General features: G+C 44.5%; 2 protein-coding genes across 2 annotated transcripts in view; one reads left to right on the plus strand and one right to left on the minus strand.

Annotated features, from left to right (window-relative positions):
• abcb7 (ATP-binding cassette, sub-family B (MDR/TAP), member 7) overlaps positions 1 to 22,148 on the minus strand; it is a 62,526-nt gene extending 40,378 nt beyond the window's left edge. Inside the window, 5 exon segments of the mRNA XM_070441389.1 lie at positions 3,701 to 3,833; positions 16,093 to 16,212; positions 19,036 to 19,110; positions 19,227 to 19,304; positions 21,955 to 22,148. Of these exon segments, the coding sequence (XP_070297490.1) occupies positions 3,701 to 3,833; positions 16,093 to 16,212; positions 19,036 to 19,110; positions 19,227 to 19,304; positions 21,955 to 22,104 (556 nt within the window). The 5' untranslated portion in view covers positions 22,105 to 22,148.
• A 222-nt stretch (positions 22,149 to 22,370) lies between these two features.
• The window catches only part of LOC112076613 (uracil phosphoribosyltransferase homolog), a 10,024-nt gene continuing 4,616 nt past the window's right edge, over positions 22,371 to 27,778 (plus strand). The window contains exons 1-3 of the mRNA XM_024143340.2: positions 22,371 to 22,766; positions 27,183 to 27,225; positions 27,327 to 27,396. Coding sequence (XP_023999108.2) covers positions 22,492 to 22,766; positions 27,183 to 27,225; positions 27,327 to 27,396 — 388 coding nt within the window. The 5' untranslated portion in view covers positions 22,371 to 22,491. The remainder of the gene's footprint in view (positions 22,767 to 27,182; positions 27,226 to 27,326; positions 27,397 to 27,778) is intronic.

Consider the following 27,778-nt stretch of genomic DNA (forward strand, 5'->3'; position numbering starts at 1 on the left):
TGTGGTAGTAAAGGGACCGTCGAGACAGGCCTGCCAGACTGTGTAGTAACAGAGACTGTCCCAGACCAGGCCAGACTGTGTAGTAACAGAGACCGTCCCAGACCAGGCCTGACTGTGTAGTAACAGAGACCGTCCCAGACCAGGCCTGACTGTGTAGTAACAGAGACCGTCCCAGACCAGGCCTGACTGTGTAGTAACAGACTGTCCTAGACCAGGCCAGACTGTGTAGTAAACATTTTAATCTAAGACTACACACAGGGATGGACACGGCTGCTTTCCACAAAGCATCACAACTACTGCTCCTGAATAAAATGTTGTCAGAATGGTAGCTGGACTGCTCCTGAATAAAATGTTGTCAGAATGGTAGCTGGACTGTTGTTGAATCCGACATCCAGCGATCTGCAGCTGTATAGTTGCATTCTACAGGCCAATGATACCAGCAGCAACATCAGAGAACGGGGGGGGGAGGCTTTCATCTCAAGGCCAGAGACAGCAGAGGCTAGTGTCAGGCTAGGTGTGTGTGTGTGAGACTAGCTGGCTGCCAGCAGGACTACCAGCCAACTAACATGGTTCATTAGAGCTGCCTTCAGCAGCAGTCAGAGTTCGGGTTGACTCAGTTCATTAGAGTGGATTTCATCAAGGCCATCTCTACCTTACCGGTCACCCTAGACCCACTTCAATTTGCATACCGCCCCGATAGATCCACAGACGATGCAATCACACTGCCCTATCCCATCTGGACAATAGGAATACCTAGTAGAGGTCGACTGATTAATTGGCATGGCAGATTAATTAGGGCCGATTTCAAGTTTTCATAACAATCAGTAATCGGCCTTTTTGGACACCGATTACATTGCAATCCACGAGGAGACTGCGTGGCAGACTGACCACCTGTTACTCGAGTGCAGCGTCAAAAGGACCTTATGGCTGCAAAGAGCCAAGTTAAGTTGCTAGCATTAAACCTATCTTATAAAAAACAATCAATCAATCATAATCACTAGTTAACTACACATGGTTGATGATATTACTAGTTTATCTAGCGTGTCCTGCGTTGCATATAATCGATGCGGTGCGTATCGTAGCTCCAACGTGTACCTAACCATAAACATCAACGCCTTTCTTAAAATCAATACACAGAAGTATATATTTTTAAACCTGCATATTTAGCTAAAAGAAATCCAGGTTAGCAGGCAATATTAACCAGGTGAAATTGTGTCACTTCTCTTGCGTTCATTGCACACAGAGTCAGTGTATATGCAACAGTTTGGGCAGGCTGGTTCGTTGCGAATCTTCCTAACAAAGACCGCAATTAATTTGCCTGAATTTTACGTTATGACATAACATTGAAGTAATGAAGGTTGAAGGTTGTACAAAGTAACAGCAATATTTAGACTTGTGGATGCCACCCGTTAGATAAAATACGGAACGGTTCCGTATTTCAAAGAATAAACGTTTTGTTTTCGAAATGATAGTTTCCAGATTCGACCATATCAATGACCAAAGGCTCGTAATTCTGTGTGTTTATTATATTATAATTAAGTCTATGATTTGATATTTGATAGAGCAGTCTGACTGAGCGATGGTAGGCAGCAGCAGGCTTGTAAGCATTCATTCAAACAGCACTTTCCTGCGGTTGCCAGCAGCTCTTAGCAATACTTGAGGCACAGCGCTGTTTGACTTCAAGCCTATCAACTCCCGAGATTAGGATGGCAATACTATAGTGCCTATAAGAACAGCCAATAGTCAAAGGTATATGAAATACAAAGGTAGAGAGAAATAGTCATAGTCAGCCCTGTCATAATTCCTATAATAACTACAACCTAAAACTTATTAACTGGGAATATTGGACCACCAGCTTTCATATGTTCTCATGTTCTGAGCAAGGAACTTAAACGTTAGCTTTCTTACATGGCACTTATTGCACTTTTACTTTCTTCTCCAACACTTTGTTTTTGCATTATTTAAACCAAATTGAACATGTTTAATTATTTATTCGAGACTAGATTTTATTTATGTATTATATTAAGTCAAAATAAAACGGTTCATTGTTCATTCAGTATTGTTGTAATTGTCATTATTAAAAAAAAATATATATACATATATATAAAAAAGTTAAATTAAAAAAACGGTATCGGCTTTTTTTGGTCCTCCAATAATCGGTTTCGGCGTAAAAAAAGAAGAAGAAGCTGTTCATTGAAGTTAGAAAGCTTCAGGTTCCCCGGCCAGAGTTAGAGGATGGAAAGCTTCAGGTTCCCCGGCCAGAGTTAGAGGATGGAAAGCTTCAGGTTCCCCGGCAGAGTTAGAGGATGGACAGCTTCAGGTTCCTCGCGAGTTAGAGGATGGAAAGTTTCAGGTTCCCGGCAGAGTTAGAGATGGAAAGCTTCGGTTCGCTCGGGCAGAGTTAGAGGATGGAAAGCTTCAGGTCCCGGCCAGAGTTAGAGGATGGAATGCTTCAGGTTCCCCGGCCACGGAGTTAGAGATGGAAAAGCTTCAGGTTCCTCGCCGGCAGAAGTTAGAGGATGGAAAGCTTCAGGTTCCTCGGCCAGAGTTAGAGGATGGAAAGCTTCAGGTTCCCCGGCCAGAGTTAGAGGATGGAAAGCTTCAGGTTCCTCGGCCAGAGTTAGAGGATGGAAAGCTTCAGGTTCGGCCAGAGTTAGAGGATGGAAAGCTTCAGGTTCCGCCCAGAGTTAGAGGATGGAAAGCTTCAGGTTCCCGGCCAGAGTTAGAGGATGGAAGCTTCAGTTCCCTCGCCAGAGTTAGAGATGGAATAGGCTAATAGCTTCAGGTTCCCCGCAGAGTTAGAGATCGGAAGCTTAGTTCCACCGGCCAGAGTTAGAGGATGGAAAGCTTCAGGTTCCCCGGCCAGAGTTTAGAGGAATGGAAAGCTTCGAGGTTCCTCGGCCAGAGTTAGAGGATGGAAAGCTTCAGGTTCCTCGGCCAGAGTTAGAGGATGGAAAGCTTCAGGTTCCCGGCCAGAGTTAGGGATGGAAAGCTTCAGGTTTCCCGGCAGAGTTGAGAGGATGGAAGCATTCAGTTTCCCTCGCCAGAGTTAGATTGGATGGAAGCTTCAGGTTCCCGGCGAGTTAGAGGAGAAAGCTTCAGGTTCCCGCCGAGTTAGATGGATGGACTTCAGGTTTCTCGGCAGAGTTAGAGGATGGAAAGCTTCAGGTTTCTCGGCCAGAGTTAGAGGATGGAAAGCTTCAGGTTCCCGCCAGGCGAGTTAGATGGAATGGAAGCTTCAGGTTCCCCGGGCAGAGTTATAGAGGATTGGAAAGCTTCAGGTTCCCCGGGCCATAGTCTATGAGGATGAGAAAGCCTTCGGGCCTCCTCGGCCTAAGTTAGAGGCATCATGGGCTGACAGGAAGGACTGGTCACTGGAACCAAACCTGACCTCCTAATCAAACAAGGAGGTTGACTATCACATCTATTTCACAAGCCAACAGGAGCTGAGACTAAGAGGCGAGAGAGAGAGACGAGAGAAGAGAGAGAGACGAGAGAGAGAGAGAGAGAGAGAGAGAGAGAGAGAGAGAGCGAGCTCGGGACACAGAGCCAACACTAGGTTTGATATACTTGTAGTTTAATGGATCCCTATCCCAGATGATATAGAATCTAACTCCTGGACAGTGACAACAATATTCTGTTCAAGATATTAAAAAACATTTTCCTCTCTGGTTTGTGTAGAAAAGTAGTTGGGACTTACAGCCAATCAGAACAGCAGTTGCCATGGTAGCCACGGTGCTGGGGGCGTCGCTCAGGTTCAACATGTGACCCGACAGTCCATTCAGCTCGTCCACAGCATACTTAAACATGAAGGGTACCATCACGTTGGTCATCTAGGGAGCGAGAGACAGGAGAGAAAGTGGTGAAAACATTAATTTCCACTCTTCTGATGGTAGAAGCTAGGTGCAATGAGGCTGGCTGTGTGTGGGCTTGTATTACTATCCTGGTGGGGACTGGAGAACCCTAAAATCCCAGATAGTAAAACAAGGAGAAGTCAACACGACACGGTTCCAGAAATCAGGACTGGGAATTCAGGGAATTCCACATAATGACAAAGTGAAAACACGTTTAAACATTTTTTTGCTAATTTATTTACATAAGTATTCAGACCTTTTGCTATGAGACTCAAATTAGCTCAGGTGCATCCTGTTTCCATCCATTATCCTTGAAATGTTTCTACAATTGTTTAAAAATATATATAATTTAAGGGGGTAGATTAGCTTTAATATTGCAGATAGAGTGTAGTATTTCCATATATTTTTTGTAAATATAAACTTGGTCCCTTTTTCAGAACCGTCTTTCAAAGATAATTCGTAAAAATCCAAATAACTTCACAAATCTTCATTGTAAAGGGTTTAAACACTTTAAACACCGTTCATGCTTGAACCATGAACCATAAACAATTAATGAACATGCACCTGTGGAACGGTCGTTAAGACACTAACAGCTTACAGGTGGTAGGCAATTAAGGTCACAGTTATGAAAACTTAGGACACTAAAGAGGCCTTTCTACTGACTTTGAAAAACACAAAAATAAAGATGCCCAGGGTCCCTGCTCATCTGCGTGAACGTGCCTTAGGCATGCTGCAAGGAGGCATGAGGACTGCAGATGTGGCCAGATGCAATAAATGCAAGTCCGTACTGTATGAGACGCCTAAAACATCAGCTTACAGGAGAGACAGACACAGCTGATCGTCCTCGCAGGCAGACCACGTGGAACAACACCTCCACAGGATCAGCTACATCCGAACTCACACCTGAGGGACAGGTACAGGATGCGCAAACAAAACTGCCTGAGTTACCAGGAACGCACCAATCCCTCCATCCAGTGCTCGGACTGTCCGCAATAGCTGGAGAGGCTGGATTTTTCTGTTAAGGCTTGTGGGCCTTAGGGGCCTACTTTTTATAAGCGTCCTCACCAGACTATCACTGGCAACAACGTCACCTTATGGGCACAACCCACCGTCCACTGGACCAGACAGGACTGGCAAAAAGTGCTCTTCACTGACGAGTCGCGGTTTTCTCTCACCAGGGTGATGATGTCGATTCGCGTTTATTGTCGAAGGAATGAGCATTACACCGAGGCTGTACTCTGGAGCGGGATCGATTTGGAGTGTGAGTCCGTCGTGGTCTGGGCGTGTGGTCACAGCATCATCGGACTGACGTCTTGTTCATTGCAGGCAATCTCAACGCTGTGCTTACAGGGAATACATCTTCCTCCCTCAATGGAACCACTTCCTGCAGGCTCCTGACATGACCCTCCAGCATGACAATGCATCAGCCATACTGCTCGTTCTGTGCATTGGATCGGAGGTGAGGGCTAGGGCCATTCCCCCCAGAAATGTCCGGGAACTTGCAGGTGCCTTGTGGAAGTGTGGGTAACATATCTCACAGCAAGAACTGGCAAATCTGGTGCAGTCCATGAGGAGGAGAATGCACTGCAGTACTTAATGCAGCTGTGGCCAAACCACATACTGACTGTTACTTTTGATTTTGACACCCCCTTTGTTCAGGGACACATTATTCAATTTCTGTTGGTCACATTCTGTGGAACTTTTTCAGTTTATGTCTCAGTTGTTTGAATCTTATGTTTCATATAAATATTTACACGTTAAGTTTGCTAAAAAATAACGCAGTTGACAGTGAGAGAGAGTTTCTTTATTTGCTGAGTTTATATCAAATCAAATGTTATTGTTAACATGTGCTGAATACAACAGTGTAGTACGATCCTTACAGTAATGCTGAATACAACAGGTGTATAGACCTTACAGTGAAATGCTGAATACAACCGGTTTATAGCACTTACAGTGAAATGCTGAATACAACAGTCCTCATAAGCTGATAGGACTTGTGAAATTGCTACACCTGTTTATAGTTACTAGAATTATGTTCTTTCTTTCTTCCTTTTTTTTTATTTTTTTTTTTTTTTTTTTGATATTTTCTTAGAATGTTATTACAGAGTCAGTACATATCATGAGTATAGTGTAAACATAAATTGTCATATTTTTAAAGGCAGTAATAAAAATCAATTAACAGGTTATCGGCTACAGAGTCAATGTGCTATGGAGGCATGTTATTATAATACGAGTATATTAAGTACTAGCATATATAAACAATAGCCCGTTTAGGGTGGAAGCATTTGGTTTACCATTATGCTTTCATGGAGTCTTATGGCTTGGGGGTAGAAGCTGTTTAGAAGCCTCTTGGACCTAGACTTGGCGCTCCGGTCCTGTTTCCTGTGCGGTAGCAGAGAGAACAGTCTATGACTTGGATGGCTGGAGTCTGACAATTTTTGGGGCTTTCCTCTGACACCGCCTGGTATAGAGGTCCTGGATGGCAGGAAGCTTGGCCCCAGTGATGTACTGGGCCGTATGCACTACCCTCTGCCTTGTGGTCGATTAGTTGCCGTACCAGGCAGTGATGCAACCAGTCAGGTTCTATTCGATGGTACAGCTGCAGAACCTTTTGAGGATCTGAGGAACCATGACAAATCTTTATTGTGCCCTCTTCACAACTGTCTTGGTGTGTTTGGACCATGATAGTTTGTTGTTGATGTGGACACCAAGAAACTTGAAGCTCTCAACCTGCTCCACTACAGCCCCGTCGATGAGAATGGGGGCGTGCTCGGCCCTCCTTTTCCTGTAGTCCACAATCATCTCCTTTGTCTTGATCACGTTGAGGGAGAGGTTGTTATTCTGGCTCCACCCGGCCAGGTCTCTGACCTCCTCCCTATAGGCTGTCTCGTCATTGTCGGTGATCAGGCCTACCACTGTTGTGTCATCTCATCGTTGTTGTTGATTAGACACCGTTTCGTCAGCAAACTTGGTGTCGGAGTCGTGCGTGGATAAACAGGGAGTACAGGAGGGGACTAAGCACACACCCCTGAGGGGCCCCCGTGTTGAAGATCAGCGTGGCAGACGTGTTGCTGCCTACCCTTACCACCTGGGGGCAGCCCGTCAGGAAGTCCAGGATCCAGTTGCAGAGGGAGGTGTTAAGTCCCAGTGTCCTTAGCTTATTGATGAGCTTTGAGGGCACTATGGTGCTGAATGCTGAGCTGTAGTCAATGAATAGCATTCTCACATAGGTGTTCCTTTTGTCCAGGTGGGAAAGGGCAGTGTGGAGTGCAATAGAGATTGCATCATCTGTGGATCTGTTGGGGCAGATTGGAGTGGGTCTAGGGTTTCTGGGATTTTGATGGTGGTCTGCTTGAAACATGTTGGTATTTCAGACTCGGATCTGTCGGGGCGGTATGCGAATTAGATTAGGTCTAGGGTTTCTGGCATGCTGGTGTTGATGTGAGCCATGACCAGCCTTTCAAAGCACTTCATGGCTATAGACGTGAGTGCTACGGGGCAGTAATCATTTAGCCAGGTTACCTTCACTATCTTGGGCTCAGGGACCATTGTGGTCTGTTTGAAACATGTACAGTGGGCTCAGATTACTGGCACCCCTGACTGGCAATGCACAAACAATACTTTAAAAAATATTAACAATATAATTATAGAGAAACTCAATACCAACATGTGCGGAATACTGTACTTTATTAATGTTTCAATGGAACCCACCAAAATGATACAATTATTTAATAGAAAAAACATTTCACCAAAATCAAGGTTCATAATTTTTGGCACTCCTTATTTAGTACTTAGTGCAACCACCTCTGGCAATTATAACAGCATGGTGTCTTTTCATGTAATGTTTGACAAGGTTAAGGAACACATTTGGAGGGATTTTGGACCATTCCTCTATGCAGATCCTTTCAAGATCCTTCACATTCTTGGGTTTGCGCTTATCAACTGTCCTCTTCCACTCAGCCCACAGGTTTTTGATTGGATGGTCCGGCGACTGAGATGGCCATGGCAGAAACATTGATTTTGATGTCACAGAACCATTTCTGTGTGGATCTTCAGGTATGTTTTGGGTCATTGTCTTGTTGGAAAGTCCACATACGGCCAAGTCTCAGCCTTCTGGCAGAGGAAACCAGATCGTCAGCCAAAATTGCCTGATACTTGTTGGAATTCATTATTCAATCTTAACCAGCGCCCCTGGACCTCTGGAACTAAAACAGCCCCAAAACATCACTGACCCACCACCATATTTCACCGTGGGTATGAGGTGCCTCTCCTTGTATGCATCTCTGTTTCGACGCCAAACATGCCTATGATGTATCTGACAAACTTTCAATTTTGTTCTCATCTGACCAGAGCACCTTCTCCCAGTCGTAATTTAAATGTTTGGCAAACTCCAAGCGATTGCATCTGTGTCTAGGGGTCAGAAAGGGCTTTCTTCTGGCAACCCTTCCTGTAGTTTTGGAGGTGGTGTCTGGTGGTGCTTTTTTTAAAACCTGGTGACCCCAAGACTCCACCAAGGCCTGCAATTCTTTCACAGTTCTTGGGGATTTTGTTGCTTCTCTCACCATCCTCCTCCCTATCCTTCTACCCGTGATGTTTTCAACTGTTCCATATCTTCTAAAACATTTTAATAGTTGCCCTGACAGTGCTCAGTGGTATATTCAATCGTTTGTGGATCTTCTTGTAGCCATTACCAGATTTATGAAGGTCTACAACCATCTGTCTTTTTTGAACTGCCAGGTCTACGGTTTTCTTCATGGTGTTGGATGGCAAAGGGATATTGCATGCCTGTTACCTCATTTTGATACCCTAGTGAAACAGGAAGTGATGTAATGGCTCAATATAGTTCCTTAAGACTTTGATCAAATTAAATAAGTGGAATTTAATTAATGGTTTAATTTGGGAAGATGTTATTTACAGTCATCTGTAAGGGTGCCATTAATTGTGAAACCTTGATTTGGAGCGCATAGATTTTTTATTAAATCAATAAATTATTTTGGTGGGTTCCATTGAAACATTAAGTACAGTATTTCTCACATGTTGGTATTTTGAGTTTCTCTATAATTGTGCATTGCCAGTCAGGGGTGCCAGTAATTTTGTATTCAATGCCATTGGATGAATCCCGGAACATATTCCAGTCTGTACTAGCAAAACCGTCCTGTAGCTTAGCATCCGTGTCATCTGACCACTTCAATATTGAGCGAGACACTGGAACTTCCTGTTTTATTTTTTGCTTGTAAGCAGGAATCAGGATATAATTATGGTCAGATCTGCCAAATGTAGGGTGAGGGAGACTTTTGTATGAGTGCGTGTGTGGTGGTCTAGATTTTTTCCCCCTCTGGTTGCACATGTGACATGCTGGTAGAAATTAGGTAAAACTGATTTAAGATTCCCTGCATTCAATTCCCCAGCTTTCACTTTTTATTTTGCTAGGCAAGACAGTTAAGAACAAATTCTTATTTTCAATGACGGCCTAGTGGGTTAACTGCCTTGTTCAGGGGTAGAACGACAGATTTTTACCTAGTCAGCATGGGGATTCGATCTTGTAACCTTTCGGTTACTAGTCCAATGCTCTAACTAGGCTACCTGCCACCCCAACTAGGATCACCTCTTCTGGATGAGCATTTTCCTGTTTGCTTATGGCCTCTTATACAGCTGGTTGAGTGGCCTCTTATACAGCTGGTTGAGTGGCCTCTTATACAGCTGGTTGAGTGGCCTCTTATACAGCTGGTTGAGTGGCCTCTATACAGCTGGTTGAGTGGCCTCTTATACAGCGGTTGAGTGGCTCTTATACGGCTGGTTGAGTGCTGCTTAATACAGCTGGTTGAGTGGCCCTCTTATACAGCTGGTTGAGTGGCCTCTTATACAGCTGGTTGAGTGGCCTCTTATAAGCTGGTTGAGTGGCCTCTTTACAGCTGGTTGAGTGGCCTCTTATTCCAGCTGGTTGAGTGCCTCTTATACAGCTGGTTGAAGTGGCCCTCTTCTACAGCTGGTTGAGTGGCCTCTTATACAGCTGGTTGAGTGTGCCTTTATACAGCTGGTTGAGTGGCCTCTTATACAGCTGGTTGAGTGGCCTCTTATACAGCTGGTTGAGTGGCCTCTTATACAGCTGGTTGAGTGGCCTCTTATACAGCTGGTTGAGTGGCCTTATACAGCTGGTTGAGTGGCCTCTTTTACAGCTGGTTTGAAGTGGCCTCTTATACAGCTGGTTGAGTGGCCTCTTATACAGCTGGTTGAGTGGCCTCTTATACAGCTGGTTGGAGTGGCCTCTTATTACAGCTGGTTGAGTGGCTCTTATACCAGCTGGTTGAGTGGCCTCTTATACAGCTGGTTGAGTGGCCTCTTATACAGCTGGTTGAGTGGCCTCTTATACAGCTGGTTGAGTGGCTCTTATACAGCTGGTGAGTGGCTCTTTTATACAGCTGGTTGAGTGGCCTCTTATACAGCTGGTTGAGTGGCCTCTTATACAGCTGGTTGAGTGGCCTCTATACAGCTGGTTGAGTGGCCTCTTATACAGCTGGTTGAGTGGCCTCTTATACAGCTGGTTTGAGTGGCCTCTTATACAGCTGGTTGAGTGCCTCTTATACAGCTGGTTGAGTGGCCTCTTTATACAGCTGTGAGTGGGTTCGCTAGTGGCTCTTATACGCTGGTTGAGTGGCTCTATACAGCTGGTTGAGTGGCCTCTTATACAGCTGGTTGAGTGGCCTTTTATACAGTGGTTGAGTGGCCTTACTTACAGCTGGTGAGTGGCCTCTTATCAGCTGGTTGAGTGCTCTTATACAGTTTGGCTTTTACAGCTGGTTGAGTGCCTCTTATACAGCTGGTTGAGTGGCCTCCTATAAGCTGGTTGAGTGGCCTCTTATACAGCTGGTTGAGTGGCTCTTATAGCAGCTGTTGAGTGGCCTCTTATAAGCTGGTTGAGTGGCCTTATACAGCTGGTTGGAGTGGCTCTTATACAGCTGGTTGAGTGGCCTCTTATACAGCTGGTGATGGCCTCTTATACAGCTGGTTGGTGGCCTCTTATACAGCTGGTTGAGTGGCTCCTTATACAGCTGGTTGAGTGGCTCTTTTATACAGCTGGTTGAGTTGGCCTCTTATACAGTGGTTGAGTGCTCTTATACAGCTGGTTGAGTGGCCTCTTATACAGCTGGTGAGTGGCCTCTTATACAGTGGTTGAGTGGTGCCTCTTATACAGCTGGTTGAGTGGCCTCTTATACAAGCTGGTTGAGTGCCTTATACAGCTGGTTGGTGGCCTCTTATAGCTGGTTGAGTGGCCTCTTATACAGCTGGTTTGTAGTGGCTCTTATACAGCTGGTTGAGTGGCCTCTTTATACAGCTGGTTTGAGTGGCCTCTTATACAGCTGGTTGAGTGGCCTTTATACAGCTGGTTTGAGTGGCCCTCTTATAACAGCTGGTTGAGTGGCCTCTTATACAGCTGGTTGAGTGGCCTCTTATACAGCTGGTTGAGTGGCCTCTTATACAGTGGTTGAGTGGCTCTTTATACAGCTGGTTGAGTGGCCTCTTATACAGCTGGTTGAGTGGCCTCTTATACAGCTGTTGAGTGGCCTCTTTACAGCTGTTGAGTGGCTTTATACAGCTGGTTGAGTGGCTCTTATACGCTGGTTGAGTGGCCTCTTATACAGCTGGTTGAGTGGCCTCTTATACAGCTGGTTGAGTGGCCTCTTATCCAGCTGTTGAGTGGCCTCTTATACAGCTGGTTGAGTGGCCTCTTATACAGCTGGTTGAGTGGCCTCTTATACAGCTGGTTGAGTGGCTCTTATACAGCGGTTGGTGTTATACAGCTGGTTGAGTGGCCTCTTATACAGCTGGTGGAGTGGCCTCTATACAGCTGGTTGAGTGGCCTCTTATGCAGCTGGTTGAGTGGCTTTATGCAGCTGGTTGAGTGGCCTCTTATACAGCTGGTTGAGTGGCCTCTTATACAAGCTGGTTGAGTGGCCTCTTATACAGCATGGTTTGAGTGGCCTCTATACAGCTGGTTGAGTGGCTCTTATACAGCTGTTGAGTGGCCTCTTATACAGCTGGTTGAGTGGCCTCTTTATACAGCTGGTTGAGTGGCCTCTTATACAGCTGGTTGAGTGGCCTCTTATAGGCTGCTGGTTGAGTGGCCTCTTATACGGCTGGTTGAGTGGCCTCTTTACGGTGGTTGAGTGGCCTTTTACGCTGGTTGAGTGGCCTCTTATACAGGCTGGTTGAGTGGCCTCTTATACAGCTGGTTGAGTGGCCTCTTATGCAGGCTGGTTGAGTGGCCTCATACAGCTGGTTAGTGGCCTTCTTTATGCAGCTGGTTGAGTGGCCTTTATCAGTGGTTGAGTGGCTCTTATACAGCTGGTTGAGTGGCCTCTTATGCAGCTGGTTGAGTGGCCTCTTATAAGCTGGTTGAGTGGGCCTCTTATACAGCTGGTTGAGTGGCCTCTTATGCACAGCTGGTTGAGTGGCCTCTTATACAGCTGGTTGAGTGGCCTCTTATACAGCTGGTTGAGTGGCCTCTTATAACAGCTGGTTGAGTGGCTCTTATACAGCTGTTGAGTGGCCTCTTATACAGCTGGTTGAGCTGGCCTCTTATACAGCGTGTTGAGTGGTCCTCTATACAGCTGGTTGAGTGGCCTCTTATTACAGCTGGTTGAGTGGCCTCTTATTACAGGCTTGGTTGAGTGGCCTCTTATCAGGCTGGTTGAGTGGCCTAAATACAGCTGGTTGAGTGGCTCTTATGCAGCTGTTGAGTGCCTCTTAAAGCTGGTTCGTGCCTCTTATACAGCTGGTTGAGTGGCCTTTATGACAGCTGGTTGAGTGGCCTGTATACAGCTGGTTGAGTGGCCTCTTATACAGCTGGTTGAGTGGCCTCTTATACAGCTGGTTGAGTGGCCTCTTATGACAGTCTGGTGAGTGGTCCTCTTATGCAGCTGGTTGAGTGGCCTCTTATGCAGCTGGTTGAGTGGCCTCTTATACAGCTGGTTGAGTCTTAGTGCCAGCGTTGGTTTGTGGTGGTAAATAGACGGCTACGAATAATAGAGATGTGAAGTCTCTCCGTAGATAGTGCGGTCTACAACTTATCATGAGGTATTCTACATCAGGCGAGCAATACCTCGAGACTTCTTTAATATTAGACATCGTGCACCAGCAGTTAGACAAATAGACACACACCCCACCCCTCATCTAACCAGACGTAGCTGCTCTGTCCTGCCGAAAAACAGAGAAGCCAGCCAGCTCTATATAATCTGTGTCGTCGTTCAGCCAAGTCTCGGTGAAACATAAGATATACGTTTTTAATTTCCCGTTGGTAGGATATTCTTAAATCGTAGATCGTCCAGTTTGTTTTCCAATGACTGCATGTTGGCCAATAATACCGAGGGTAGTGGTGGTTTACTCGCCGACGAATTCTCACAAAGCACTCAGACCACTGCCCCCTGTATTTCAGTCTTTTCACGTGAATGACAGGGATTTGGGTCTATGGGAAGCAGTATATCCTTCGCATCGAAAAAAAATCTTCCTCCAGTTCGAGGGGATCGCTGTTCTGATGTCCAGAAGCCGGTCAAAGTAAACGGTAGCAGCAACATTATGTACAAAATGAGTTACAAAAAATGTGGAAAAATAAAAAAATAAATAGCAAAGTTGGTTAAGAGCCAGTAAAACGGCAGCCATGCCCTCTGGTGCCATCTCTCAGTGTCTCTCTACTATGAGTGGGAAGACTTGGGAACAGATGTCAAAAATTTAAATCACTTGGAGCGAATTTCCTGGTGCATTTACAGTCTCATGTTGAACAATGAACATTCACTAATATGTGAAGGGTTCACCAGTTGGTCAGTTAGTCAACGCCCCCCTGGGATTCCTTCACATGTTACAAAGTGGGATTAAAATGGACCTGTTCTTTTTTTTGTCAACGAAATACAAAAAATACTAATGTCAAAGTGGAAGAAAAAAAACCATTAAACAAATGTTAGAAACACCTTTGGCGGCAATTACAGCTGTGAGTCTTCTTAGGTAAGTCTCACAAGAGCTTTGCACACCTGTATTGTGCATTCACAGTCTTCTTGGTAAGCACTTCAGTGTAGATTTTGCTTTTCGTTATAAGTTATTGTCCTGCTGAAACGTGAATTCCTCTCGCAGTGTCTGGTGTAAAGCAGACTGAAGCAGGTTTTCTAGGAGTTTGCCTGTGCGTAGCTCCATCCCATTTCATCCTGAAAAACTCCCCAGTCTTTGTCAATGTCAAGCACACCCATACCATGATGCAGCCACCACCATGGCTGAAAATAAAGAGACAGTCAGTGATGTGTTTTGTTGGATTTGCCCCAAACATAAGGCCTTGCATTTAGGACAGAAAAGTGTATTAAATTTGCTGTGTTTTGTTGCAGTATTACTTTAGTGCCTTGTTGCATACAGGATGTATGTTTTGGAATATGTTTTATTCATTTAGGTCATTATTGTGGAATCCCTACAACACTGTTGATCCATCCTCAGTTTTCTCCCATTATAGCCATTTTAAACTCTGTAGACATTTTTTTATTTTTTATCACCAATGGTGACATCCTTAAGCAGTTTCCTTCCTCTCCTGCAGCTCAGTTCAGAAGGTTGAGTGCATCTGATGTGTCTGGGTGGTTTACAGGGTTTTCCCAGTTGGCTATACTTATTTCAGCTGGGTACTAGCGTCACTAGTCAGAAACAAAAGTCTGCCAAGCCCTCTCCTACTAGAATTAACGTAACATAGCAGGCTAAATAAATTATTAATAAATAAGAAACGCCTGAGCAGAGTTCCAACATCCGTGTGTCAGCGGAAAAGGAAGCTAGGTTAAGAGCTGTATCCGCCCAGAAAACTGGAAGCATCCGGTTGTTGGCAACTCCGATAAGGGTGCACTAGAATGAATGATAAGCATTGATAGGACAGGAGCCTGTCAGTCACTAAGGTGACACAGAAACACTGCTGGTTTGACAGGCTGCCGTCTGTCCTGCCTCTCTGTGTGTGTTGTGGTTGAATTTGCATGTCCCATAGCCTATAATGTGTTAACGATGAGTCGATATCCCACTTAGCCTACCGTTTCCTGGCACAGTCATGTATTTTCCTTCTCGCGCAGGGTCCGACATTAACGCTGGCCCGAGGCCAGTAAAAACACGTGTCGGGCCAGTGGAGCTGGTCAGGCCATCAGCTTCTCAGCTCATTTTTCCTTTCCAGTTCAACATTTACCTGCTCTGTCGCAGTCTACCGTTGAAAACCACACGCGTAAACATCAAGCTATTTTGTATTTGAGCACAGTGCAGTCAAAATGAAGTATTTCATTTGTTTTCTATCATAGTTTCATCAACTGTTTTAAATGAACACTGTAAAAAGTGTGAATTTTCTGATAGTTGCTGGTTGAAAATACAGAGGCCACCAAAAGAGAGCTTGTTCCCAGGGGAGCCTGGCAGGCTACTCTGTGGAAAACACTTTAATACATCCCCCACAGCGTCATTATTAACTTGACCATGATGCCTAAAGAGATATATAAATGTCTGATTTGTTATTGTTACCCATTGACCAATCACTGCCCTTCTTTATGAGGCTTTCGAAAAGCTCCCTGGTCTTTGTAGTTGAATCTGTGGTTGACTACTGGTTGACTACTGGTTGACTACTGGTTGACTACTAGACTGGGGGACCTTACAGATGTGGTATGTATGGGGGACAGAGGAAGGGTTAGTCATTCAAAAATCATGTCAACCCCCATTATTTCACACAGAGTGAGTCCATGTAACTTATGTGATTTGTTAAGCCACATTCTAGTTATTAACTTGTAAAAATGTGTATAATTTTTTCACTTTGACATTATGGAATATTATGTAAATCATAAACAAAAAATGACAAATATATTTAAATCCCACATTGTAACAAAATGTGGAAAAGTTTGAGATGTAAACTTTCTATAAGCACTGTACCTCCAGCCAGCAGACGTGTCCCATCAGGCTACCTTAGCAGGCTACCTTAGCAGGCTACCTTAGCAGGCTACCTTAGCAGGCTACCTTAGCAGGCTACCTTAGCAGGCTACCTTAGCAGGCTACCTTAGCAGGCTACCTTAGCTCCAGCCAGCAGACGTGTGTGTGTGTGTGTGTGTGTGTGTGTGTGTGTGTGTGTGTGTGTGTGTGTTGTTGGTGTTGTGTGTTGTGTGTGTGTGTGTGTGTGTGTGTGTGTGTCCCATCAGACTACCTTAGCTCCAGCCAGCAGACGTGTGTGTGTGTGTGTGTCCCATCAGCCTACCTTAGCTCCAGCCAGCAGCCCCAGGGCGATGGCTACTCTAGCCCGTAGATCAGGCCGGTCCTTGGGCCACACGTAGGACAACATGTTAGACAGGATGGTCCTGGAATTCACCTCCTTCAACTGCCACCAGGACACAACAACAAAAACACAACAGGAAAAACACTGTTAGATGACATCACATTGCTTATTCCCATGGCTCAGTTGGTAGAGCATGGAGGTTGCAAAGACAAGGATTGTGGGTTCGATTCCCGTTGGGGTCTCCCAGACACATGACTAAGTCCCTTGGAATGAAAGCGTCTGCTAAATGTCATCTGTTATCATTTAAATGTGTTCCTCCTCACTGTGATCACAGAACAGGAAGGTAAACGCATCTAACGTCACAGTACTTAGGAAAAAGCTTCACTTGTCCAAAACATTGACTAATAATAATACTCAGAGGGAAAATGTGGATCATTAATGACCATTTTAATGACCAATTTTATAACAATACGGTAAGACATTGTGTACTGGTTGTCCAATAGGATCCTGTAGTTCTCTTTCCCAATTGGTTTGACAGACAGGGGAAACTTGAGTCCCCTGTAGCTGCTCTCCAGGCCCCAGGCAACCCACTGACACCTGATGCTTGGTGTGGGGGTGTGTACGCCCAGAGAAACGGGGAGCAGACTGGCCATCTGTCTCCAGGTGGACACGGAGAGCCTGCCTGACACTACATCTCCCAGAGGGCCGTAGGGCTGGGCAGCAGCTCAGCGATAGAAAGAGGTCTCTAGAGGGACATCATCATCAAGGGCTTCCACCATTTTAAAGTAGTCATCTGAGTGGGGATTCGAATGGGTTGGGAGCGATCAGCCAATGATCAGAGCATTGTCGTCATGTTGTGTTGCCTATGATTTGTAAATATCTTTAAGCAATATCTCTGCCATCTAGTGGCCACAAATTAATGACAACATTTGGTTCAGGACTCCAGCTCTGCAGGTAAATAACCAATATTACCATTGCACTTTTTTTCCCAAATAGAAAATAGAGTGCTTTAAAATAGAGATAGACCCGATGGTGCTGCACATGTTGCAGACGCCATAAAGGCACAGATACAAAGATGAGTCCTCCATCTATCTCTATGCTACAGACCTGTCTCCAGGAAGACCCAGAGAGCCTGTCTGACATATCCACCAGGGGGCGCCAGCCAAGCTGAGGGGGCAGCACAACATGGCTGGCATCCCATCTGAGAGCCAAGATGGTTGTTGACCTGCTTCGTCAGCCAGCTGCCACAGGGGCTAAAGCCACAGAGCTGCTGAGGAGCAGCAACACCAAGCGGATTATAGTACTGTGTGGGTTGCACGCTATACTGAAACTTTGGTATTTTTTCTACACAAAAAAAATAATGGTTTGATACCAGCATTTTGGTTACGTTCAGTACTTGTCAAATGCATCTTACGTGATTGAGCGGGTCACGTAGGTCTATCAGAACAGCCCCTTTAAAGCACGAAGAGCAGGGCCTGGTCCACTTCCTCATTCATTACTAGAGCTCTCTGGGATGCATTGTTAGCTCCCCACTCATGCTGCACACAAGTGTAATGTGACATGGCATGTAGAAATGTTGAAACTCTTCATTACTGTTCGCAAAACTAGCCTGTCCTACAGGCTAGAACCCTTTACAAGCAAGAAGATACCGGTACCTTCCATCTTTGTAGGATAACTTTCCTAGCTAGCTGACAGCTGAAGCTAACGTTAATTCACCACCCTGGTACTTTGTTTATGATAATATCCAAACTAAAGGTATCATTAATCATTTGAGACTAGAGATTTTATTTATGTATTAAGTCAAAATAAAGTGTTAATTGTTCATTCAGTATTGTTGTAATTGTCATTATTACCAGTCTATATAAAAATCGTCCGATTAATCGGTATCGTCTTTTTTTGGTCCTCCAATAAATAGGTACCGGCGTTGAAAAATATCATAATCGGTCGACCTCTAATGCAAACCATGAAGCAAAATATGCAGATTTTCAAAGTTGATTGCCACCAAAACTTTATCAATTCACTTAATTTCCCTTGCCACCAAAAACAAATTAACTTTGCCTCCCGTCGGGTTTCCACTAGATTGCATAGCAACAAAGATTCCACAGTCACATTCTACCTCCAACAGACATCATTATTTTCTTAAAGAGACAGAGCAGACTTTTATAGAAGGGATCGCTTCTTCCATGCAAATGTTGTTGATCACTACAATAAAAATATGATCTCCTAGCAGTTGACAATAAAATAAGTCCTAAATGGAAGGGAAACAGACTCATTTGTAGCCCCGTGAAATCAGCCAAAACCAGCTCAACGCATGACAGTCCTACTGAATAATATATAGTACCTGTATTGTAACTAGACCTATTGAATAATATATAGTACCTGTATTGTAACTAGACCTATTGAATAATATACACTGCCCAAAAAATAAAGGGAACACTTAAACAACACAATGTAACTCCAAGTCAATCACACTTCTGTGAAATCAAACTGTCCACTTAGGAAGCAACACTGATTGACAATAAATTGCACATGTTGTTGTGCAAATGGAATAGACAAAAGGTGGAAATTATAGGCAATTAGCAAGCCACCCCCAATAAAGGAGTGATTCTGCAGGTGGTGACCACACACCACTTCTCAGTTTTAGATGGTTCAATGATTCTCTACACAACTGCTTGTTTTGTCACAAACTATAAATTAGACGAACTCGTCGAATTTTAGCAGCCAGGAAATGGTAGAGCAATTGCAATAGGTCTTTTAACATTTTTTGTTGGTCTACTATGAAAGTAAAGGTGACCCTTTCCCTGCAGAATTGAGTTAGGAACAAATGAATGATCACCTATTTTCTCTCTGTTTACATGCTGATCATGGAGCTAATAAAACAACATGCTTCTGTTACAGAACATTTGGAAGTACTATTTTTCTTACCACATTTTTGGGGTCTGCGTTTAATCTTCCACCCGCATTTCCGTGCCAACATGTCCGTTCTGTCACCTGCAAATGCTGTGAACAAGCACGCACACACACAATATTACAACTAGATTCTTCAGAGTTCATATTTAAACGGAATTGTTTCTGATACCGTAAATGGCATAGGCTCCAATAACAATCTAACCTACCTTTGCAGCCTCCAGTAAACGTCTGCTGTCGTCACTCCTGTTGACTGTCCATGTGGCTGTCCTCAGGTTGGGGCTCAGCTACAGAACAGGAGAGGAGACCAGAGGAGAACAGAGGAGAGCAGAGGAGAGACCAGAGGAGAGGAGACCAGAGGAGAGCAGAGGAGAGACCAGAGCAGAGGAGAGACCAGAGCAGAGGAGAGACCAGAGCAGAGGAGAGACCAGAGGAGAGGAGAGACAGAGGAGAGGAGACCAAGAGGAGACAGAGGAGAGAGGAGAGACCAGAGGAGAGGAGAAGACCAGAGGAGAGGAGAGACCAGACGCAGAGGAGAGACCAGACCAGAGGAGAGACCAGACCAGAGGAGAGGAGAGACCAGACCAGAGGAGAGGAGAGACCAGACCAGAGAGGAGAGGAGAGACCAGACCAGAGGAGAGACCGAGACCAGAGGAGAGGAGAGACCAGCCCCAGGAGGAGAGGAGAGACCAGACCAAGAGGAGAGACCAGAGGAGAGGAGAGAACCAGACCAGAGGAGAGACCAGACAGGAGAGACCAGACCAGAGGGAGAGACCAGACCAAGAGAGAGACCAGACCAGAGGAGAGACCAGACCAGAGGGGAGACCAGACCAGAGGGGAGGAGAGACCAGAGGGGAGGAGAGACCAGAGGGGAGGAGAGACCAGAGGGGAGGAGAGACCAGAGGGGAGGAGAGACCAGAGGGGAGGAGAGACCAGAGGAGAGACCAGAGGAGAGACCAGAGGGGAGGAACCTGTTTCAGTAAAAATGTAGAGACTCAGAGGGAACAGAAACATTCGTTCTTGTTGAAAGATTCCCCTGAGGGCTATGGGATAAAACAGGTTCAAACACAGCCGGTGTCAGTTGAGGTCACAATGTTCAGATAATATTTAACAGATTGTATTTAGGAGACAGAGGTTGTGAACAGAACTAAGACTACAGAGTGGAGGTGGTAACCAGTATTGATGACCTGTGGGTCGATCCATTTAGTTTCAGCCATGACACCCACCATTTCAGAGAGTTCTTAAATATTTTCTGTAGTTAGAAATAGATCCGCATTCCTACATTATTTTGTTGAGATATAATTTGATTTCTGAGAAAGTATACTAATTGATTGCACCCATATCGGCCATTTTAATTTATAGGATCCAAATAATATTCAATACATTTCGTACCCGACATCCGATTTGGACCAAACTGTTTTCAAACAATGAGTAAGACATGAGGAATCCAAAGACATGGTCAAAAGCTCCTCACGGACCCGCCACACCATCCCACTCCAACGACCGGTACCTGAGCTCGATTTCAAGTCTCAAAGCAAAGGGTCTGAACACTTACGTAAATAATCTATTTTTTATTTATTTGCAAATATTTCTAAACACCCGTTTACACTTTGTCATTATGGGGTATTGTGTGTAGAATAAGTCTGTGTAGAATAAGGATTTGTCCCTTTGAGCTTCACCATGCTCAAAGGGTTAGTCAATGTCTGCTTTTTAATGTATTCTTTATACCCCATCTACCAATAGGTGCCCGTCTTTGCAAGGCATTGGAAAACCTCCCTGGTCTTTGTGGTGAATCTGTGTTTGACTGCTCGACTGAGGGACCTTACAGATAATTGTATGTGTGGGGTACAGAGATGAGGTTGTCATTCAAAAATCCTGTTAACACCATTACTGCACACAGAGTCCATGCTGCTCATCATGTGACTTGTTGAGCACATTTTTACTCCTGAAGTTACTTATGCCATAACAAAGAGGTTGAATACTTGACAAGACATTTACGCTTTTCAAGGCCGCCTCAGCATCGCGGCTACGTTCCATACTCGGCATCCCGAGTTGGCTCACATTGTGACAGTGTTGTCCAACAACTATGAGTAAATTCTGTCATCATACCAGTAGTATTAGCTCGCTTACAACCTGGGGTGTAATCATTAGTCCAAACAGTTGAAAAATATTACATTTCTAGAGTTTCTATTGGACAAATTCAGGTAGGTCCCTCCCAGTTTCGTTCGCTTCCGTTTACGAAACGTTTTGCAACACAATTGGCCTAATGAATACGCCAATGGTGTCTGCCAAGTTCAGCCAATATCAGTCGGTTCCAGGTTGGGGTCTTATCTCACGGGACATACTGTGCACTGACACGTTTTACTCTGTCAGTTCCAAAGTAGGCAGACAGCCTAGCGGTTAAGAGCGTTGGGTCAAATCCCTGAACCGACTAGGTGAAAAATCTGCCGATGTGCCCTTCAGCAAGACACTTAACCCCAATGACTCCTGTAAGTCGTGAAGGTATAAGAGCTTCTACTAAATGACAACTGTAAATGGTCAACACGTAACCCACTCACTGGGGCCCACAAACTATATACCTCGGTGACAAATTTACCCAGCAAGTTACGTATGAGGTATAACTTTAGTTAGTTATCAAAGTATATTTAGCTAACGTTAGTTAGTAATGTGTCGAAATCACTTTCACCTCAACTTGCCGGCTACGAGTAGCAGGCAAGGCTACCTACCTAGCAAAACATCGACAGCCATGGCAATCTTGTGAAAACATGCACCACAAGCTTGGTTAGCTTAACTTTCTGGTAGCTGCCACATATGACTATAATATAACTTATCAACACACGGTCATCCCAAACTGGATAACGTTATAACATGTTGATGTGCCCTTGTCAGCTTGTGTCGAAAGAGAGACTCTCAGAACAGTGTCCTTCTCCCCCTCACCAAATAAGTAGTCTGTTGTTTCCGTTGCTTCCCATTCGGTTTGTTACCTCCTCTCCAAACATGATAAAAACTTGTCTTTTGCAGTAAAATAGCCAATTTTCGTCTTTGCAGTTGTAAAATGCATTCCAGCGGTACCAACAGCGGAGCCATCTTGCCAAAGGAAGGCGGGTTCGATAACGAACAAACTTACGCAATTTCCTATTAGAACGAACTTTGCCCCCGTCGTCATTCATTACTTTTTTAAAGGAATAAAATCACAATAGCTATCTATGTGGCTATTTCGAAACATGTGGTCATTATATACTTAATCAAATAACATTTCGACGTGTTGCTTGTAATGTAGGTTTTACTCTTCTGATTGATACGATTTCTAAACAATCACGTACTTGTGACCTTCCTAAGTGTTGTGGGAATTGTCGTCATTTCCTGAAACCAGGCGGGTGTGTTGACGTCACCAACGTTGTGACACGTACGGCTCGTTGTCAGCAAATAGCTAACTTTATTCGTTTTTTAACAATATACAGTGAGTACAGCAACATGCCCTGCCACAACCAGTCGTTAAATAACGTTACTACCGGCCAAGAACATAACTTAACCAAGCATGTTCGGTTCGCCGCGAGCAGTAACAACAGCAGCAGCGTTCCGGTGGCGCCAATCTCTGAAGCGGTGGATGACGTCAATAAACAGCGTTTGAACGGGAACTGTCCGAATGGTGGTGGACTCGGGCCAGATGTTTTAAACCTTGGACCTCAACTCAAACTGCTTCCTCTTAACAGTCAGATACTAGAATTACAGACCATCATCAGAGACAAGTGAGTGTTTGTCTTGGTGATCATGTTTTTATTTGGCTACATAGTGTTTCAAATAAAATGTTATTTGTCACATGTGCCGAATACAACAGGTGTAGTAGACCTCACAGTGAAATGCTGAATACAACAGGTGTAGTAGAACTCACAGTGAAATGCTGAATACAACAGGTGTAGTAGACCTCACAGTGAAATGCTGAATACAAAGAATGGTTAGGTAATGACTCTTACATGTGATAATGCGGAGATAATGTATAGGTTAGGTAGATGCTCTGACAGTTGGTAGAGCTCGTAAGTACAACAAGGTTAGCTGCATCAGACCCTTCACAGTGAAAAAATGCTGGAATACAGACAGGTTGTACTGTAGAGCTTCCAGTAAATCGCTGAATACTATCTAGGTTGTATAGACCTTCAACAGTGATAAATTTTTCTACATAACACATGGTGAATTGAGAGTTTAATCCCACATGAGAATTTGAATTATCAAATCAGGTGTAGACGGTTGATACAGTGAGTTAACTGGAAGTAGCGTATTTACAGGTGTGGGAGACCCAAAAGGATGAAAATGTCTGGAACTGATCAACATGTGTAGTAGACCTCACAGTACCGACATCATACCGCAGTGGCGAAAACACATGTAGTATGACCACTCAAGTGAGAATGCTGATACAACAGTGCTAGTGACTTCACTAGTGAAATGTCGAATCAACAAGTGTAGTAGACTACAAGTGAAATGCTGAATACACAGGTGTTAGTTAACCTGTACAGTAAGGAAATGCATATGAGATACAATAGGTTTGTAGAGCCTCTCACCAGTGCAACCATGCTGAATTACAACAGGTGTGTACGAACCTACAGTGAATGCTGAATACAATCCCGGTGTAGTAGCCTCACAGGAAATGTATACAATTAGTGACTCACGTAAATGTAATGACAAACAGGTTAGACGTCTCAACAGGAAATGCTGAACTACTAACGTGTGAGGTGACTAGTAGACCTCACAGTGAAACAAATGCTGAATACAACAGGTGTAGTAGACCTCACAGAAATGCTGAATACAAACAGGTGTAACCTTACAGTGAAATGCTGAATACAACAGGTGTAGTAGACCTTACAGTGAAATGCTGAATACACAGGTAGTGTGTAATCCACAGTGAAATGCAAATACAACAGGTGTAGTAGCACCTCACAGTGAAATGCTGAATACAACAGGTGTAGACCTTACAGTGAAATGCTGAATACAACAGGTGTAGTAGACCTCACAGTGAAATGCTGAATACAACAGGTAGTAGTGACATTACAGTGAAATGCTGAATACAACAGGTGTAGTAGATCACAGGGAAATGCTGAATACAACAGGTGTATAGACCTTACAGTGAAATGCTGAATACAACAGTGTGAGACCTTACAGGTGAATTGCTGAAATCAACAGGTGTAGTAGACCTTACAGTGAAATGCTGAATACAAAGCAGGTAGTAGACCTCACAGTGAAATGCTGAATACAACAGGTTAGTAGACCTCACAGTGAAATGCTGACATACGAACGGTCGTAAAGCTAGAACATTAGTAAATACTGACATTGAGCAACTAGATCCATGTAGGACCAAAAGAAGTGTACAAATCGTCCTATAAAAGAGAAGTAATTAAAGACACTCAAGTGAATATGCTGGAATAACAGAGACAGAGTCTAGCCGCTAAACCACACGGATCAATGCAAATGCTGAGAATACATACAGGTGTAGGACCTTTAGTGAAACATGCTACGATTAAAACAGTGTCAGTATGACCTCACAGTGAAAATGCGAAGCGTGAATACTAACGTGAATATACTTGACAGTGAGAAACTGCTGAATCTTCTCCCATTGAGATCGGTGGCAGCGAAATGCAGTTACAAACAGGTTAGTAAACCATCAACAGTGAAAGTTGGCTGTACAGTTACAACGGTGTTAATAAGACCTTAGACAGTGAAATGCTTGGTTACTAGCCTCTATACCACTAATGGCAGTTATAAAAAATAAGAATAAGAAATAAAAGTAATAAAAGTAACAAGTAATACAGGGGGATAACGAGTCAATGTGCGGGGCACCGATTAATTGAGGTAATATGTACATGTAGGTAGAGTTATTAAAGTGACTATGCATAGATAATAGCAGAGTAGCAGTGGAGTAAAAAGGGGCGGGGGCAATGCAAATAGTCTGAGTAGCCATTTAATTAGCTGTTCAGGAGTCTTATGGCTTGGGGGGGGTAGAAGCTGTTTAGAAGCCTCTTGGACCTAGACTTGGCGCTCCGGTACCGCTTGCAGTGCGGTAGTGTTATAGAATTTTGTAATCAATGTTCATAAATTTCAATGATCTTAATCGGTCTGCAACCCAGAGGTTGTAAAGTTCTGGTTTAAATGAAACAGACAGAATTCCCAGCTCACTATTGATCAAATCCAAGTTTATTTGCGAGAGCTCTCCTGTGCATATACAAAGACGTTCCCTTTATAACCTTCTCTTAACATACGCACATACATACACACTAACATTAGAAGAGCTTTCTTGGTCTCTACAATTCTCACCACAGTTGATCACTACCCAGCTGACAGTTCCAGTCCCCCCCGGATAAGGGAAACCTGGAGGGGTTCTCCCTGTCCCATCTTATCTCCCCAGAGTTATAGCCGGGTCGGTTCAAACATAGGTTAAGGCTCCTCTTTGTTTTCTTTCGGCACACACATACATTCCTCTATTCCCAGGTCCAACCTAGTTGGACTTATGTTTATCAGCTTTAATTACTCCTTGTCCATAACCTCTAATCCCTAATGGTTAAGTTTCCGGGTAGAATTATTTAATCATTTATCTTAAATCTTGATCAAATATTTTAACAGGTAACAAAGAGAACAGTCTATGACTAGGGTGGCTGGAGTCTTCGACAATTTTTAGGGCCTTCCTCTGACACCACTTGGTATAGAGGTCCTGGATGGCACATCCGACGAGTGTCGGAGCCGGTGTAGTACGATTCGTTCTTAGTCTTGTATTGACAATTTGCCTGTTTGATGGTTCGTCGGAGGGCATAGCGGGATTTCTTGTAAGCTTCCGGGATAGAGTACCGCTCCTTGAAAGCGGCAGCTCTAGCCTTTAGCTCAGTGCGGATGTTGCCTGTAATCCATGGCTTCTGGTAAGGGTATGTACGTACAGTCACTGTGGGGACGACGTCATCGATGCACTTTTTGATGGAGCCAATGAATGATGCGGTGTACTCCACAATGCCATAGGAAGAATCCCGGAACATATTCCAGTCTGTGCTAGCGAAACAGTCCTGTAGCTTAGCATCTGCTTCATCTGACCACTTTCTTATTGACCGAGTCACTGGTGCTTCGTGCTTTAGTTTTTGCTTGTAAGCAGGAATCAGGAGGATAGTATTATGGTCAGATTTTCCAAATGGAGGGCAATTGAGAGCTTTGTACGCGTCTCTGTGTGTGGAGTAAAGGTGGTCTAGAGTACGTTTTTCCGCCCCTCTGGTTGCACATTTAACATGCAGATAGAAATTTGCATTAATGTCCCCGGCCACTAGGAGCGCCGCCTCTGGGTGAGCGTTTTCATGTTTGCTTATGGTGGTATACAGCTCATTGAGTGCGGTCTTAGTGCCAGCCTCTGACTGTGGAGGTATGTAGACAGCTACGTAAAATACAGATAAACTCTCTAGGTAGATAGTGTGGTCTACAGCTTATCATGAGATACTCTACCTCAGGTGAGCAAAACCTTAAGACTTCCTTAGATATCGTGCACCAGCTGTTGTTTACATATAAGCATAGACCGCCACCCCTTGTCTTACCAGACGCTGCTGTTCTATCCTGCCGATACATTGTATAACCAGCCAGCTGTATGTTGATAATGTCGTCGTTCAGCCACGACTCCGTGAAGCATAAGATATTACAGTTTTTAAATGTCCCGTTGGTAGTTAAATTTTCCTCGTAGGTCGTTGATTTTATTTTCCAATGATTGCACGCTAACTAGTAGGACAGAAGGCAAGGGGGGTTTATTCAATCGCCTACGAATTCTCAGAAGGCAGCCCGACCTCCATCCTCTTTTCTTCACGCAAATGACAGGGATTTGGGTTTTGTTCCCGGGAAAGCAGTATGTCGGGCTCGTCGGACTCGTCAAAGGAAAAAGAAAAGCTTCTGCCATTCCGTGGTGAGTAATCGCTGTTCTGAAGTCCAGAAGTTATTTTCGGTCATAAGAGACGGTAGCGGCAACATTATGTACAAAATAAGTTACAAACAACGCAAAAAAACAAACATAAAAACACAATCGGTTGGGGACACGTAAAAACATCAGCCATCTTCTCCGACGCCGTGTGTGTGTACTCAACTCATAGGTGGGAGCAAGGTAACAAGATGCTGTGGCCTCAACAGGACAAATTATGTTTGTTCATGTTTTGCAGGACAACCAGCAGAGGGGATTTTGTGTTCTGTGCAGACCGACTGGTAAGATTCCTTTTACAAGTCACCAGCTAGCTAGTAGCTACAGTTGTTCATTTCCTGGGAAAATAGCATGAAGAGTTAGAACTGTTGATCTTCATCCTCAGATCAGACTGGTGGTGGAGGAAGGACTGAACCAGCTGCCCTACTCAGAGTGCACTGTGACCACTCCTACAGGTACTGAGTTAGAGAGGTCAGTACCGTGTAGGATGTGGTTCACAGTGCACTCTGGAGTAGGGTTAGGAGTAAGAGGCAGTACGCATGTAGCGATCGTTGGTCCAACAGTCACTCTGAGTGAGGGGTTAGGGAGTAAGAGTCAGTACTGTAGGAGTGGTCACAGTTGCCCTCTGTAGTAGGGCGTAGGGGAGTTAAGAGTCAGTACCGTGGTAGGAGTGGTCACGGTTGCACTTTGAGTAGGGGTTAGGGGGTAAGCAGTGCAGTACTGTAGGGTGGTCACAGTGTACACTCTGGAGTATGGGGTTAGGAGTGAAGATCAGTACCTGTAGGGAGGTTGGTCACAGTACCTCTGAGTAGGGTGTTAGGGAGTAAGAGTCGAGTA

The sequence above is a fragment of the Salvelinus sp. IW2-2015 genome, unplaced genomic scaffold, assembly GCF_002910315.2.
Source record: "Salvelinus sp. IW2-2015 unplaced genomic scaffold, ASM291031v2 Un_scaffold3878, whole genome shotgun sequence".
Lineage (NCBI taxonomy): Eukaryota > Metazoa > Chordata > Actinopteri > Salmoniformes > Salmonidae > Salvelinus > Salvelinus sp. IW2-2015.